The sequence below is a fragment of the Lepidochelys kempii genome, chromosome 4 (genome assembly GCF_965140265.1).
Source record: "Lepidochelys kempii isolate rLepKem1 chromosome 4, rLepKem1.hap2, whole genome shotgun sequence".
Classification (NCBI taxonomy): Eukaryota; Metazoa; Chordata; order Testudines; family Cheloniidae; genus Lepidochelys; species Lepidochelys kempii.
In genome coordinates this window covers 125324020-125342050 of record NC_133259.1, presented here as the reverse complement: position 1 = coordinate 125342050, position 18031 = coordinate 125324020, and the positions used below count along the sequence as shown (strand labels likewise).

Here is an 18031-nt window from a genome sequence, read left to right as displayed (position 1 = left end):
TTACCATTTAAAATGTTAATTTAAATGTACATCCTTGTGAGCTAATCGGATTCTTGGTAGTTTGAGGCTGCCATTGTTAAGAAATTAATCCAATTTAAAACTGGTTGCCAAAATTTACATTTCTTATTACAAAAAAAGTGGAGAAGCAACATTAGAATGGTTCACATTTCATAAAGCATTGATGCTGTTCGGTCTGGGTGCAACAAAAGGGCTGTGTGGAATAAATGCTCTTAGCAGGTGCTGTGGAAATGGAATTTATATCAGTGACTTCTCTGACTAAAGTACTGTTGCTGGGGAGTTCTCATCTGACTGAGTCAATTGTAGTGGAATGGAAGGAGAACAAAATTGCATAAAGGGAATGATATAGATGTAATTTTCTTCATTCCACTTGTGTTAAGAAGTAACTAGTCAATAATACCTCAAACTTTTGAATTTCTAACTGCGATTAACCTCACTACATATTTGAAAACCAAAAGCAAGATAGAGCTGCTTTTTAAAATGATATAAAAATAAACATGTTATGTCTGTTAAGAAGGAAAAGGAGGCTTAATTCCTGATAGTTAACTAAGCAGTTAAATATTTTTACAGGAAAACTAAATTTAATAAAAGTCCCCAGTGAAATTCAAGAGTGCAAACAATAAGCATAATATTTTATGAAAATGACCCCCATATTTAAAATCTGGCATTATATGTTATGCATTGTAGCACCAAGTCCACATCTACCTTTTAGAAAATTAAAACACATAAATTCTGTTTAGTGTTTGATATGCACTGCACTAGCTGAAAGCCATAATGCCCCTAAAACCTTGGGTTGCTTTTCACCTTTCATAAATTCCTGGGTAGATTCTATACAAAAAATAATTTTCAGCTCCGTGGCTCATTGTTATTCAAACTTGATTGATCGTCGTCATTTACTCAGTGAGGAAGTTAAGTGCTCCTGTCATTTCCGAAGAGTATAATTGGGACGTTTCACAGGTCAGCGGTAGTGACAGGTTTCCCTTTTGATTAGTGTTAGACTGATAACAAAAATTACAGTTTCCTATGATTAATGTTTCCTAGAGTACCTAAATGTGCAGTTCATGGATTGTACCTAAACAAAGCGAATTTGCATCTGATTATGCCTTTTCACAGCAGGGCTTTTTATGTGCCTCGAAGTTTTTGAGATCATCCAGGTATACAAGGATGTTGCTCCTGATTCAGTTTTTAAGTCAGCCATGTGTGATATGCAGGTTGTTTGGTGAAGCCTCTTCATAGCTAAGTTTCTCAAGCAATATAGAGGCTATAAAACAAACAAAGCAATGGAAATTTAAAGTTAAGACAAGTTACGTGTTCTGAAGTCTTGCCCAGGTTTTGCAATATATATAATGTATGTAAGTATTTGAACTAAAATGTCTCCAATATCCTAGACACAATGTAGTGGATTTAGGATAGATTATCAGCCTTAACTAAGTTTTCTTTACCTTCTGTTAGTTTACCAGTATTTCCTTCTTCCCTAAACTTGCTTCTCTTAGTGACTTTATGTACTTTTAACACTGGCAAAAAGTTTTTAATCAAAAGCACAGAAGTCCACTGAAATTCTCCCCCCCTTTACCCTTCCCCCCCCCGTCCCCCACTCCTAGAACATAACAATTAAATAAATCCATGGTAGTTCCTATTTTATTTTTGATTTTTCACATTTTGCACAACCAAATTCTAGACTGAGACCATCTATAACAAGTTTTAGTTTGGTTTAATTTGTTTTATAGCTGACTTAGAAATAGGAACTGAGAGTAGAAAGTTTGACACAATCATATCTCTAGCAGGACAAACAGGCAGCTCTAACTAGCTAGAAGAGACTAATTTGCTCCTGTCTCCTAAATTGTCTTTAACAAGTAGAAAAGGAAAAAAAAATAGAACTTTGAAGCCAGACTGCTAACAAACTAGTTCCTTTTCAGTCTCCCAACTGCTCGTGTTGTGCTGAAAGCAAAACCCTACAATATTTCTCTTTCTAAAGGCCAGCTGAAAGGTCTTCTAAAAGCTTGCAATTTAAAAATTGATGTGCCTCTTTGGTAATTAACTAACCCAGTCTCTTGGTGTATTTCTGTTTAGCTGTAGAGCACTTGACCCTTTCTCTGTTGGAACTGCAGTTTGACTTCCAGTCTGGGCCATGAGAGGTCAGATGCAGCATGTGTCTGTCTTGGCCACACCAGGCAGGGATGAACTGCTTCTTTCCTTAAGATGAGGAGGAATGATTGCAGTGGGAAGTGAAAAGTAATTTAAAACTCAGAGCCCTCCAGCATGCTTAGAGTATGACAACTCTCTGTCTGCTGATTAGAAGTAGTGATGGTGTGGCCAATGGGACGTCCATGGTTGTAACTATGTATTGTTGACTTCATGGCTGGTTTCAAACAAGTTTCTGGGAATTAATATTAAACCAAAAAATAATTAGGGGGAAAAAGGTACTGTTTGGTTATGATGCACTTGATAAATCTACTGTCCTTTAGGTCTTTTTAAAATTTAGGACTGTCGTGTTCTGTGGAAAGAGTCAATTAAGAAACAAAGAATTCGTCCTCTAAATTTCACTTACTGAAGGGTAAATTGCAGTGTCAACAGCAACTGAACATTTTGTGTTAGCAATGAGCTTCAGTGTAGCTTATAAGCAATACTGATGGAAAGTTTTGCTAAGTTTGTTGGTTTTTAATATACTCAGTAGGCTGAGGTTTGGTTTCCAGATGTTTTTGGCTTCAGAATCTCAGTATGATTTAGAGGAACTCAAGTGTGCAGCTGTGACACACTATTAGATTAGTGAATTACATTGGTAAAATTCTGCTGCAGGGGGAAATTGCTTTTTCCTCCTGTGCTCTCTACAACTAGTAGTTGATATGAATACCTGCATGAAAGCAGTAAGTGCAGTGGGAAGGACATTAAAAGGGATAATCCATGATGGGAAAAAATTATGATAGGTGATCTAATCACCTATTTCTCTGTTGCTTTTGTTTACTTCTGGGAACTTGAATAAGTGTGATTGTGAGTTCTGTGGTAAGACTGTTCATTTAATGGATCCTTTGCATTGTTTCCCAAACCCATAAAAACATGTGGGAAAACTACAATAACTCATTCGTTCTGTGATGTGTAAATCTCTTAAAATCTCCCCAAATTGGGCAAGAGAAATACAATATTAGTGATTGGCAGCATTGCTGTCTTTTTAAGAGACTGCCAGGATTTGCGGATTTTATAAGTTAGCCATACAAATTCTCATCGAAGGAGGGGCAGATTGTTTTTGCTCAGATAATAATTTTGTGGGGAAAATGTATTGGTAGTTGTATGTGAAAGAAAGAAAGAAAGGCATTGGAGGAAGGTTGTAACGTCTCATTGACATACGGCAAAAATTAGCTGAAATAAAATTTAGGAAGCTGATAGCCTCTAATATGGGTTAGTTGCTTTGATTAATTGATAGGAACTACATTTTTATTTTTCAACTACTCTTAAATATCCCATTCTATGTATAATATGGGCTGTACACATATATTTTAAAAATCCCAATAATTTCAGTTCCTTAGATTCTACATAGTAAAGTTTGCAACCTAATGATGTAATTGTTTAGGGTCTTTCAAATCAGATAAGATATTTATGTATTGCAAGTATTTTTATTTTAAAGCTGCTGTCAAAAAGTAAATACAGTAGAATCCCTTTTAATTGAATCCCACTTAATCAAGCCACAGTCTTATATCCCAATCTCCCATATCTACTGCAGACTTCACTACAGTCTGGGTTCTCAGACTGATATGAAGTGAAGGCCCTTGGCCTGCTGAAAAGAATTGTTCCTAATGTTGGCTGGATTCTTAATGCAATCATATATCCCCTAAACAAAGTGATGCAAACAACACACCTGTTGGCTTTTCAGAATGGCTTGCTTTATTGGAGTTGTGTTAGTTTCAGCAAGGCTCTTTTAAAATTGTCTGGCCAGTATCCTCTAAACTAGTGAAACCATTGTGAATGTGGATGCCCTCTTCAGACAAATTGGGTATATAATTATCTTATTTTAAGATCCAGGGTCTCTAGGGACTATTTAAAATATCCATCTATCTATTCATCCATCTATCTATCTAATCATTTGATAGCTGAGCAACATGCCTCAGTAATTCCCAGAGTAGACTCCAGCTCTGCAGAGGAGGAGGAGAAGCACAGTAAAATGGCATGGCATTAAGGCAAGTTTGAATGTCTTCGATTTTATCAGAGTTGAGGCTGCCAGCCCATCCTTTGCTCATCCTATTTGGCCTGTTGTATGTGTTGGGGAGGCGTACACAGTGGGTGATCTTACATAACGTGCTGAATGAGCTGAACCACCAAAACTAGGGTAGGCATCGATAAGGCTCTCTATCACTTGCTCACTAAGTCAAGATCTTAATGTTGTTTTAACGTTTTTTTTTTATTTTATAGTTTCACACTTTCTCACACTTCACCAACTGTGTGTCTTCTAATGGATAAGCAAACCTTTAAAGAAGATATCTCTTAGGGATTGAAGATGGCTTTCGAGATGAAATGTAAAACAAGGGGTCTAATCTTAGATGATGATTGAATACATAATTAGGGAAATGCTTTTGGCTCAGAGGAGCCTCAGTGGTGGGCTGTCTTGCTGTCTGCTAATATTTTCAATATGAAGGGGGAAAAAAATGGTCTCATTTTTCTGTATTTTTTCTCTGTAGATGAAAGTGTCCGACACTGAAGATGATGAAGATGAAGATGAATTTGTGGAGGTCCCTGAGAAGGAAGGTTATGAGCCCCACATTCCAGACCACCTGCGTAAGGAATATGGTAAGTTTGCCCAGCTGTGAAAAGCTTTATCCCTGCATGTTACTGCTGCAGTAAAGTAAATAAACAGCCATTATGAAGTAATAAAGTGATCAGTGGTGTGGGTAATCTCTCTGACTGCTGTGAGGAAGTCATTACATAGATAGGGGAGCAGCGATTGGCTCTAGATAAACAAATACTTTCTAGGAGGAGAAGCAACTGAGACCAGGAGCTTATTTCATTCAGCCATGTTCCACTATAATTTAGAGACAGAAGCTGCTCTGTGTGTGTATGCATGTGTGCTAAAAAAGGATATTTATTTACTCAGAATAGGGTGGTAGGAGAGTATAATTGTAAACAACCATGGCTTAGAAATACTGAGGATGGTTTGGTGAAACAGGATAGGATTTTGTGCTGCTCGCTGCAATTATAGCATCTGCAGGCACACAGCCACTTAACACCCTGAAGGTGGTTAAATGTGGCCCACAACCTAGCCTCTCTCTCCAATGTGGGTGTCATTGTAACAAAACGTTAAGTGGAGCTCACTAAGGAAATCCTAGATGACAAACAAAATATAATCTTCGGAGTGGTAGCCGTGTTGGTCTGTATCAGCAAAAAGAATGAGTAGTACTTGTGGCACCTTAGAGACTAACAAATTTATTAGGGCATAAGCTTTTGTGGGCTAAAATCCACTTCATCGGATGCATGCAGTGGAAAATACAGTAGGAAGACTCCATGCATCCAGTCTTGTTCTTGTCTGTTTCATTTAAATTTAGCATCCCGCTTTTCCAAACATATTCTAAAGCTTTTTGAAATAAATGAGTATTTGTAAAGTGTACCTATAAAGTTGACAGGTGAGTTACCAAAAAAAGTTGATCTAAAACAGTTACATTCCAGTACATTATTCCTTGTCCTTCCCAGGTAATGCTTCATAAGTGTCTGGAGTTTTACTTCTCTGTAACATTGGGCATTTTAAGCATCAGAAGCTTTTGGTATAGAGGGAAATGCTGCCATCAAGTTTAAAAGTTAAAAATCCTTGGCAGTGTAATAAGTTTTTTGTTCCTGCCTCACATTGCTGCTGATCGTGAGACTGACTAAAAATGGTGCTATGTTATCCTAGAACATGTTGTGTGAGTGTTTTTTTACACTCTTCATGTAATTTTTTAAAACTTCTGTGTAATTTGAGCTGTAGGGAAGTCAATCTACAGCTTTTTAATGTAGAAAACCAAATCTTTTTCTCTTTGGTAATATTAAGGTGTGTGCATCAATGTTCTCTTAAATTTTTTCCATCCATGTGCAGAATGAATTTTGTTATGTGCACTAATATCGAGGTAATGTGTGGATGTGCACCACCAGTAGAAACAAAAAACCTAGATATAATACATATTTTTAAAAAGTTACCATAGGGATAATTAGTCCATCCAAGACAGGTTAGGCATTTTAGAACTCACTACTCAAAGAATTAAATGTAAGCGTAAGAGAGAAATAAAAACGATGAAATGCATAGACCAGTCAAAAAACTGTGTGTACTGCAGGAAGTATCAAGAAGTAAAACAACAATAATAATACAGGTATGTGTTGGGAGGGAGCGTGAAAGACTGTGTGTGATAGACACACACTGTGTGTGTGTGTGTGTGTGTGACAGAGACACGTGCTGCCTCTTTAAGTATGCTGCCTCTTTAAGTAGATTGGCATTCACCAGTCTGAAGCCTGCTTTTTCAGACACAGCAGCAGCTGCCAGCAAGCTCCTTCCCACATCCCTGTCGTGCCCCCCTCCCCAGTGGAGATGGGGTACAGGGGAGGGGGACACCCTGACATCAGCGGCCCCCCCGTCTCCTCCCCTGCTCTGCACTGCAAGCAGGAGGCTCCCGGAAGCCAGGGGCTCCAAGGCAGAGGGCAGGAGCAGCACAGCAGCGGGCGGGACAGGCACGTGAAGTGAGTGGCACTTGGTAGACTGCTGGGCAGCTGCGCAACTTAGAGGGAATTTAGGTGTGCATATATAAATCGAGAAACTGGCAATTAGAGTGACCTTTTACTTGTGACTGTCTCATACCACGAAGATTGACTACAGTGTGTGGGAGGTCTGCAGTAGTTAACAAAGTCAGCTCAAGGAAACCTCAAAATATCGAGACATGCTCGTGAGGCCTCAAACAGGATGAGATCCCCATTGTGCTAGATAAGCATCTATGAAGATGCAGACCCTACCTTGGAGAGCTCACAGTACTAAACCCAGTGCTGTATGACGGGTGGGCAAGAGGGAGACAATCAAATATTTACAATATTTATATATATGATATCCATTTTTATAAATGTTTTGTAAGTACATGAGTCAGTAAATAATCACTTGCCCCAACTGCCTCTCAACTTAGCTATATAAATATTGGCTCATTCTGAGTAGGGATTGTAGTACTAGTGAGCCTTGAGAATGGACTTGAAGGAGAGGATTTGCACTAGGAATGATGGGGAGTCTGGTGTATTTTGCCTTGACTGTACCAAGCACTGGAACTTGGCTTCCATGTGTGGTTTAACAGCAGCCTGAAGATTCTTAGCATAATATATAAAAAGTCAGTTTAATCCTCACCACTTTCCACTCCAAGTGCAAAGCTCATGACTTCATCCTGGCTTCCTCTATCATAAACACATAGCAGTGTGTTCATTGAACCCCGCAAAACAATGCCATATTGAAACAAAACAGTTGCACACACAATTCTTCCTGTGGGAAGAGGATGAGAGAATGAACAAATTACAAGTGACAGATGTTAGTCACATCATTTAATATACTTACTGGAAGGTGCTCAGATACTGCATTGATGAGAATTTATATAGAATAGAATAATCCATTCCTTATTTCTATATATAATGTTGCAAATAAAAAGATACTCTTCTACTTTTTTTTTAAACTGAAGAACCAAAATGCCAATTCCCCCTTTCTCCCCAAATCTCACAGTGATATTATGCATGTATATAAATCTGGGTAGAAGCTAAGGGACATACTTAGTATGAACTTCATAAACCTTTATTTGATTTTCTTTTAAAAGTTTGTTCTTAGCAATTATTATTTCTGTTGTGTTCCTGAGAGAATATGAGCTCCTTCTCTGGTGAATAAAATTACTGTTTTAAGGCCCCAATTCAAGAAACAATCCTTATTCAGAAAAGCTCTTAAGCACATGGGGATGGATGAAAACATATACTTAAGTGCATTTGTAACTTACTGGGCCAAACTGATCTGTTTCCATTGTGTAACTGTGGAGTAATCATGTTGACTTCAGTGGAATGACTTTGGATTTACAACAGTGTAACTGAAAACTGCATCTGCTCCACTGAGTTCAAATCTTGTTGGGCTTATATTTTTAATCAAAAAATTCTAAAAGTTAAATCTCCCGGTGACATGGTTCACTTTTCCTAAATCAGAAAAGGCCTGATCAAAAACAATTTATATGCACTAAAGGGCCAACTTAGTATAAGTATTATATATATAGCCCAGATTTGTAAAGGTATTTAGGCATTGCCCTATTTACACTTGCTGTGCTCAGCATTGCAACACCTATGTCTGATTTTCAAAAGAAATTTAGGTACTTAGGAGCCAAAATCTCATTGACAGTTGATAGGATTTAAACCCTTAAGTGCCTAAATCACTTTTGGAAATGAGACACAGGATCCCAAATCAGTTAGGTGTTGCAATGCTGAGCAAATCAATACCTAAATACCTTTACACATCTGGGCCTAAAAGAATAAATCGTGTGCTTTGTAAAGATATGGGATGTGAAAGCAGGAGACTCAACTGTGATGAATGGTTAAATATTTAACTAAATATAGACATTTGTTTTTTCCAGATACAAAAGGCTCAAAATCATCCCTGGTGAACTCTATTGAAATCAATTGAATTACCCCAGCTTTATACAGCTGAAGGGTTATTTTGCTAGCTTAGTTTTTAATTCATGTGAAATGCTTTGCATATAGGAAACAATGGAATTCTACATCTCAGTTCGGAAGTCTAATATATTTGGAATCTCTTAACTACAGCATATTACACCTTCAATTTTAAATACACGCTTGCTGTTCTACAGACAGTCTGAATAATTTAAAGGTTTCCTCCCCCCAGCCCCCCGGCCTTGATTCTGCACCTGAATAAACAATGAAAGTCGAATAGCTCCTCAAATTAATATTTTATGTTATGTAATAAAACAAAGATGTAATACACAACCACTGAAATTTATAAAATGGTAATTGAAATGTCATATCAGAAAGTCAGTTAATTCTCTTTCATTTCTCTTTGGGAAAATGAAAGTATTTACCAGTGAAATGAATTGCAACTTCAAATACCATTTTTGGTTACAAATTTATATTTGTTGCTCCACTGAGATCTAAAAAGTTTTTGTGCCAAGGGAAAATTTACTTTGGAGAGAGTATATAGATATAAATGTTGCAACCCCAAAAAGTTACGATAATATTTAATGGCTAAGATAAGGACCTGAGTTTTATCATGGAACTGTAGGATGGGGGGAGATATAGACAAGTCAATTTGAATCTCCATGTGTAAGATGAAATGTAAATTTGTTAAAAGAATTTAGGTGATTAGGTAACTGAAGTGTGAAGATATAACCCATTAGGGGTGTCATGCCAAATTAGCATTACCAGACTTTTAACGACCTCCCATTTGTATAATCCCTATTTACACTTGCACCTGATGTCTGTAGTGGGACAAGGGGCCAGCCATTTTGCAGTATCACAGAGTTATTCTAAATGCATGTTGTTAAAAGAAAAATGTCAAACACTTGTATAATAAGACACCCCAGATTGTGTGTTCATCTAGAAAAGACACACAAGTTCAAATGAAAAGGAATTAATACAGAAAATTACCAGTATAACTATTAGAATTGGTTTTGATACTTTTTATTGAAAATATTATCACTGCTATTGACTTATATTCTTTCTTCAAATGACTTCTGCTCATCCTCCACAAGAGGATTGAGCCACAGTGCCAGGATAGTGTGGCAAAGCTTGTTCTATTACCATGCATGCTGTTCCTGTTGTGTGGATAATGGACTTCAGTCTCCAGGACTACATATCCTTTTTGTTGCCCTCCGCTGGATTGTCTCCAATTTGTCCACATCCTTTCTGTAGTGGGGGGCCCAAAACTGGATGCAGTGCTCCAGATGTGGCCTCACTAGTGCCGAATAGAGGGGAATAATCGCTTCCCTCGATTGGCTGGCAGTGCTCCTACTAATGCAGCCCAATATGCCATTAGCCTTCTTGACAACAAGGGCACACTGTTGACTCATATCCAGCTTCTCGTCCACTGTAATCCCCAGGTCCTTTTCTGCAGAACTGCCGCTTAGGCGGTCAGTTCCTAGCTTGTAGCAGTGCATGGTATTCTTCCATCCTAAGTGCAGGACTCTGCACTTGTCGTTGTTGAACCTCATCAGATTTCTTTTGGCCCAATCCTCTAATTTGTCTAGGTCACTCTGGGCCCTATCCCAAGGCTGCTGACCAGTTTCAATATATGAAGGCAGATGCTCTTGATAGTGTGGAATTTTATAGAGAGAACAAGATCCTTAAAGCTCTTTTATTTCAACCCCCCCCCCCCCCGCATTACCTCAGACTTGCCTGGTTTCAACTTTAGCTAAATGCTGATTTTGGCTAGGCAACAAAGATGTTTGGGTTGTGCTGCTTGCTTATGACACAAAGCAGATGTCGAGCTGGATGTTGTCTGCATAATGCTAGCACTTCAGTCCATGTTATCTTGTCAGCCCCTCTAGTGGCTTTGTAAAGATGATTAATGAATAATATGGGGGGACAGAATTAGGCCTCTGGGGATCCTTAGAGGTCTAGGAATGGTTTCCCATTCAGATTCTTTGGATTTAAGATAGCTCTTTGCAAAGACTTCTGATGAATTCTTTGATTTCCCCCACCCCCCCAAATCTGTAAATTTTTTTTACTGTTTTTACGTAGTTGGCTTTCCTTAATGGTCTCAATGAATAAAGCCTTCGACACTAGACTCCTTCTTTGTCTTCGGAGATTCAGCTTCAAACATAGTTTCATTGAGTTTAAGGCCAGAATAGACCATTAGTTTTATCTAGTGTGACTTCATGCATATAATAAGCCTTTTCATTTTACCTGTTTCCCTCCCCTGTATTAAGCCTGGTAACTTCAGTTACTGCCTTTTTAGTCCTCTGGAAACTAAATAGTTGTGTTCCACGGGCAGAGACTGAGGCACCATCAGTGCCCCGAGGCCCTTGCAATAGCAGGGAATTTATTAGGTGATATGTTCCTAGGTGATCCTAGCAGGCGATCCATGCCCTGTGCTGCAGAGGAAGGCAAAAAATCAGCCACGTGCTTGCCAATCTGATTTGTGGGGAAAATTCCTTTCTGGCCTTTTGTCTGCTGATTAGTTAGACCCTGAGCACGTGAGCAAGACACACCAGCCACACATCTGAGAGAGGTTTCTCTTTGCCACTTCAGAACACCAGTCCACCCCAATCAGTATCCCATTTCTAGCTGTGGCAAAACCCTCCCCCACAGATTACAGTGGTGCATTGGGGGGACTCCCTCTGACCCTTGCAGGCAACTGGCTGAAGCCCCAAAGCATAAATTAGATTAGTCGTCATTATGCACATGTGCATATTTGTGATCCCTGAAGCCAGGATTGCCCAGTTTTGATCGTTTAAAATTTTTGAAGAGCATAAGGATCAAGCCTTAATTTGCGTATACAGTAAAATTATTTTAACAAAAATAAATGCACACTATCGCCTTTGTTTTCTTATCTTCTTTTTTAGATGGCTAAAATTGCTTGTTTCAGTACAGCAACAGCAAAAATGAAAATATGCAGTTGATCAACTTGGTCCACACCTTACAATTTTAGGGAAAAAGTAGTTATAAACCACATTTGGGATCCTATGGGCTGTACTTGGTGTGGGTTTACTTTTCCCCCATATATCCATACTATATTAGATGTGCACATATTTATTAAACTCATCTAACAGAACCCCACATCTAGTGGGTGAATTTTGTTAAACATTCTGCCTAAAATGAAGATCCAAGTGTTAGGTGAACTGGGGTAAGGGAGCTCTGTCTTCACTTCCTTTTTCAGGCTCAGATTCAGGAAAGCACATGCTTTAGCTAACTTCCAGTAGGGATGCTTTGTTGAGTCAGGGACTCAGTCACTAAAGGATTGTATATTCTCCATGTAACACAATTTGTTTAGCTAATATCCTAGGTCTAATATGCTGTGAATCTTGAGTTTCATTCTTGGGATCTGGACTTCATAAGTCTTATTTTTCCTCAGTTGAGTGTAGATGCATTACAGAACTCAAAATCCTCCTTCCCAGGCTCAATGATCCTGCCCTGTGTACCTCAGGACTAGGAGCTGCACAGGGGATGTCTCAGTGCCCCTCAGGTTATATGCAGTCATTTTTCAGAAACTTGGAGAAGACCAAAGTAAACAGACAGAAAAACATTAGAATTCATAGTTCCATTGACAGAAATTAAATTCAGAACCAAGAGTATGATAGAGCTGCAACATTAGCACTAAACGAATTAGTCCATTAGGTTACATGGAGAATTTACAGGCAGTTATTGACTTCTATAGGGGAAAAACCCCAGAACAGCTATTGAAAAGGGAGTAAGAGACAGCATTACCCCCTGCTTTCTGTACCCAGCAGAACTTAGGAGCCTCTTCCTCCTCATCAGAAGACAACAGTATTAACACACAATTAATTATCTTCATTCAGAAGATATACCTCTGATTAAACAAGCATATTTTTTATTTTTTAAAAAAGGAAGTATAAAGACTTTTGTTAAATTAAGATGAAGATTGCTATTTAAAAAAATCTTCAAAAGTGAGGAAATGAATAGTTAAGATTACTGACCACATAATTAAAATAATACTGCCCTTAATAAATGGTATATCAGAAATCTGCCTAGAGGTAATAGTCAATATTCAAATTACAACCGACTTTGATCCACTGTATACAAAAAAACCTTAGTTTTTTCTCAGTGCATGCAATTGTTAGAAATATTTTAGTTGTTAATTTAAAAGTAAAATTGATACATTACGTTCATGTTAAAAAATCATATTCAGACAAAAATATCCCTTTTACAACAACCCAGAAAGAAAAATAATACAATGTATTTGTCATAAAATATACCTAAGAATTGAATATAAATTGAATATTTGCACATTTACAGAAAAACGTGATTAAAATTTTTCTACTTCCAGCAAAATGTCAAAATTGTTTATCTTTCTCATATATACGAAGGAGTAGATTATGAAAATCCTTCCACAATTCCATGCATGGGTCCCTCTTGTAAGTAAGGTCCTCCTGAAATCTGTAGGCCCTTCTCAAGTTGGTCTCCCACTGAAGAACATAGAAGTTGAAGGTGCTGAACACTGCACAACACATTCAGCATCCTGTAGGTTTGTCCACGGGATTAATTTTACAAGGGACTGCTCACGTGCACATTAATAGGGTGGCAAATTTGTCATAGAGCAGTTGTGGTAAATTAGTAAAAGTTGCAGGTTCAGGGGAATATAGTGTGTCATCAGAGCACTCTTGTCCTAGACTAGATTAAAAATGGGGCAGAGATAAGGTTATAATGAGTATTAAGGTTATAATTGTTAGCAATGTCTGTAATTGTTTTGTCAAACCACATAAGATGTGTAATGTAATTTAATTTCTGCAATTAATGACCTTAGCTATTAATTATGCTTTTTATAGTTTAGGATTTTTAATGTGCAGTTACAGCAACTTGAATGAAAATTTGTTAGTGAACATGTGTGCATTATAGGGGGAGTTGGTAGTGACCTTTATATTTAGGTTGCCGAACACTTTTCATTATAAAAGATTCTTTCAACCTTTTTTCAGGAAGCTCTGTATATGTCCATGTGATGCATTGTTGTTATCATGAATATGATTACCTCACTTGCACTCAGTTGAAACATCTACATTTGCCAGAATTAAATCTAACATTTCAAACCACCTAGCACTTCAAACAGCTGCTTTGGGTTTTTTTTTTGTTTGGTTGGTTTTGTCAGATACCTCATACACCTACAGGTCTAGAAATGGGTGCCATCAGAAATGGAAGATTCTGAGCTTTCCCAGTGCAGCGTACAATACTTGGAGCCCTGGAAGGCTCCAAGATACTGATAAACCATTTTAGATATTTTTTTTTAAAAGCTCTTTTCAGTCATTTTTAGAAACTTTTTAAACCATTTAGTTTTTTCTTTGCCTCAGAGGTTTGTATAGCTGAAGTCATGTTACCCAGGGAGCCTGCCTTTAGAGGTGGAAGGATAGGAGAGATGATCCCAGTAAAGTGGTTTAAAATAAAGCAAACTCTAAAACACTTCTGAAATTAATTTCAAAAATACATGATGCCATGTGGTATGAAAAGATTTTAGCACTTGTTGGGGATGATCTGCATAATTCACTCAAGGTTTCATCCCTCATGAGAATGGAACTTCACAAATAATGAAACCTTTATAATACATTATCACATATGATAATTTGTTTACACACACTGTGTATATGCATACATAGATATTATAGGTTGGATTCTGAACCACTGAAGACAGTGGAAGCTTTGCCATTTATTTTTGTGGGCATAGGTTCAAGCTCTGTGTGGGAGTACTTCTGTGTGTTCATATAGAACATGCCTTGCAAAATTCTCTTCACCCAGCTTACTGTATTTGATGAGTAAAAATATCTTTAATTTTTTCATGATCATGGTGGTAACGGGTGAGTGGGTAAATATTCTACCCAACCTGGTAAATTTCCATGAGAGATTTGTGTGTGTGTGTTTGTGTGTGTATGTGTATTAATATAAATTACACATGCTTTGCTTGGGTAGGACTCCTTAAAATGTGAAACAGAAATTAAATATTATATTGCTCCAGGAAAGTTGCAGTCCATAATACTTGTTTATATTCTATCTCCGTTTTTTCAATTAAATGTAGGTGAATCTGAAGTAGTTAGATTTAGTCTAAATCCACACAGCTGAGGAAACCTGTGCTCTTTCTTTCTCATTTCTTTCTCTGAATTTTGACTGAGGGGCTTTTATCTCCTCCTAATCCCACCATTTCTGTCAGGACATAATCTCTTTCTCAAATTTACATTTTAATTACAAGGCCAGCTGAACTAGCTAAAATCAATAATGTCAGCATTCAGCAGCCTAACTTTCAGTTGAAACCCCAGCCTCTCTATTTCCTACTATCGATTTATCTCTTGAACACTGTCTACTTTATTGCTTCAGGCAAATAGGTGCCATTTGGTCAATTTAAACAAAAAGAGGTATTTGGACATTTTTATGATTCTTTCTAAAAGCAGATATTGGAACAAATTTGAACCCAGGTACTGTACTTCTGCTAGATGAAATACAGGGAATAGCTGAATTCTATAAAGGAATTTTACTTTTAAAATCACGTTCAGTGTCTTGTATTTACAACACAAATATAGAAGTTTCATCTGTCTGCTTTGGGGATTCTTGCTTTATCTTGTCACCAAAACTAATTTTATAAACAAATGTTAAAATGTGTACACTATAACAGTATTTGTTAATGCTGTAATAATGTATTTACCTTTCACATGTTTAGCCATCTTTCTTTTAATGGTTTAAAATAACAAATCAATGAAAAAATATTTTGTTCTTGCAACCCTTCAGAATTCCTGTATTGATCTTTTGGTTGTGATTGTATATATCTAAATGTCACATTGTTCATTTATCTCTTGGCTTTCCTGTGTGTGTGTGTGTGCCGGTTTAACTCAGTATGATAAGTGAGTGATTATGCTTTGCATATACAGTGTGGGAATCAGGATTATAACTAAAGTTTTGGAACAAATTTGGGACTTTTTTTTTACATGGGTCTTTTTTCCCCTCTTGAGTATGGAACTGCTAAGCTTTTTTTGAATATTAGCAGTGACTGGAATATAATGCAAATAGAAGTGCCCAGGACTCTTGGGTACAGCCTGTCCAGCCCCTTGAGAAGGCAACTACAAAACGAGTTTGCAAAGATGGATCTGCCATTCTCCCATTGCTGAAAAGTCAAAATCACCACAGGTGGATTATAATTGAGGATACCGATAGCCCTTGTTGCTTCAGGTGTAACAAGTAGTTCAGAATACACGGAACTGATGATCGCATGGGCGAGACCCCTTCCTGCGCTGTCCAGATCTACTCTTCCACTTTGCCAGGTATGTGGCCCTAGTGGATAGTTTTCTGTTCCCTAAAAGAACTTCTTGAACCAGACCTGAGCATGCTAACTCAAAGGGGTTCAGCCCTGGAGCTTCCAGGCCATGAGATGGAGGGACTTGGGGTTCGGATGATGTAAGCATCCATGATCCTCAGAGATGAGGTCCAGAAACGGAGGTAGGCTGATTGGTGTTTCCACCGAAAGATCCAGAAGGGTGGTAAACAAGTGCTGGCCAGGTCGGGGTTATCAGGATCAGGTTTGTGACTTCTTCTCTGACTTTCAGCAGGACCTTGTGTATGAGAGGAAAGGGGGGAATGCATAGTAGAGATGGTCTCTCCAGGGAAGGAGAAACACATCCGTGAGTGAGCCAAGGCTGTGATTCAGAAAGGAACAGAACTGAAGACACGTCCTGTTCGTTTGGTTGCAAAACCGGTGTATCTGGGGAGTTCCCCACCTCTGGGAAAATGTTCTTTACGGTATCTGGGCGGATGGACCATTCATGATAGGAGAAAGACAAGTGGAGGCAATCCACTAACTCGTTCTGTCCCCTTAGGAGACAGGAGGCTTCGAGGTGGATTAAGTGGATATGCAGAATTCCCACAGGCAGAGAGCTTCCTGGGATAGGTGTTTCCCCATTCAAGACCTTAGCAATGTGCTCTCTACTTTACTTGTCCTGGAAAGTAGCCTTCTTGCTGGCCATCACCTCGGCCATAAGGGCCTCGAAGATTAGGGCCCTTACTTCAGAACCTCCATACACAGTCTTCTTTAAGGATAAGGTCCAAATGTGTCCTCACCCAGGCTTCCTCCGAAAGTTGGTGTTGCAATTCCACAATAACCAGGACATTTTCGTCCCGGTCTTCTACCCAAAGCCACATGCCAACAGGCAGGAACAGAGGCTTCATTCACCAGATGTCAGGTGGGTGCTGGCCTTCTACATAGGAAGGACTAAATCATTTAGGAAGACTACTCAGCTTTTCGTGGCAGTGGCAGACAGGATGAAAGGTCTCCCAATCTCAACCCAGAAAATTTCTTTGTGGATCACTTCTTATATCCGTGTGTGCTACAACCTGGCGAAAGTCCCTGCTCCAGCCCTGATAGCATATTTCACAAGGGTGCAGGAGTCTTCAGCTGCATTCATGGCACAGGTGCCCATCAAAGATATCTGTAGAGTGGCGACATGGTCTCCAGCCCACAGTTTTGCAACTCACTATGCCATCACTCAGAAGGCCAGCGACGATGCTGGATTCGGCAGAGCGGTGCTACGGTCTGCTTGTCATTGAACTCTGACCCCTCCTCCTACATCTGCTTGGGAGTTACCTACATTGGAATGGACATGAGCAAGCACTCAAAGAAGAAAAAATGGTTACTAACCTTCCACAGCTGCTGTTCTTCGAGATATGTTGCTCAAGTCCATTCCACAGCCCAACCTCCTACCCCTCTGTCAGAGTTATCAGGCAAGAAGGAACTGAGGGGGCAGCAGGGCCATATATACTGTCACTAGGAGGGCACAACTCCAGGAGGCACTGGAGCCAACCTGACGGATACCACTGAGGGAAGACTTTCCAGTGGTGGTGCACAAACCTACATTGGCATCGACATGAGCAACATATCTTGAAGAACAAAAGATACGGAATGTTAGTAACCGGTTTTTCTTCTTAGAGTGCTTGTTCATGTCCATTCCAATCAGGTGTGTGCACATACACAGTAGCCGGAAGATTTTTTTCCCCGAAGCAGCAACCGTTGGTTTGGCCTGAGCAACCCCTGGAGTCACGCCTTCATGGCGCCCAATGTAGAGCCCTGCCGATCCACCACCCCCTCAGTTCCTTCCTGCTGCCAGTGGCGGTAGCTGGAACTTCCCCTTGCTCTTCTCTTGCTTCGGCAAGTGGATGAGCAGTGCTTTAGCTGTACGCTGTACATAGCTGGTTTCCAGTAGTTAGTATAGTTTAGTAGTTCTTTATAAGTTTCAGTTACAAGGGGTTCCTTCCCCCATTTATTACCAGGGCATGCCATGATCCCCAGGCTTTCAGACTTGCCAGATTTGCTTGAAGCGCATGCCAAAAAGTGACACCCCCCCAC

The 18031-nt window shown here is 39.0% G+C and overlaps 1 protein-coding gene across 8 annotated transcripts in view; it reads left to right on the top strand.

Annotated features, from left to right (window-relative positions):
* Positions 1-18031, top strand: part of UVSSA (UV stimulated scaffold protein A) — a 93649-nt gene that overhangs the window by 32385 nt on the left and 43233 nt on the right. For all 8 annotated transcript variants that reach the window (XR_012158763.1, XR_012158765.1, XR_012158766.1 and 5 more), the window contains exon 8: positions 4686-4794. Coding sequence is in view for 3 of the 8 variants with exons in the window: in XM_073342783.1 (XP_073198884.1) it covers positions 4686-4794 (109 nt within the window). In the remaining 5 variants the exon portion in view is untranslated. The remainder of the gene's footprint in view (positions 1-4685; positions 4795-18031) is intronic.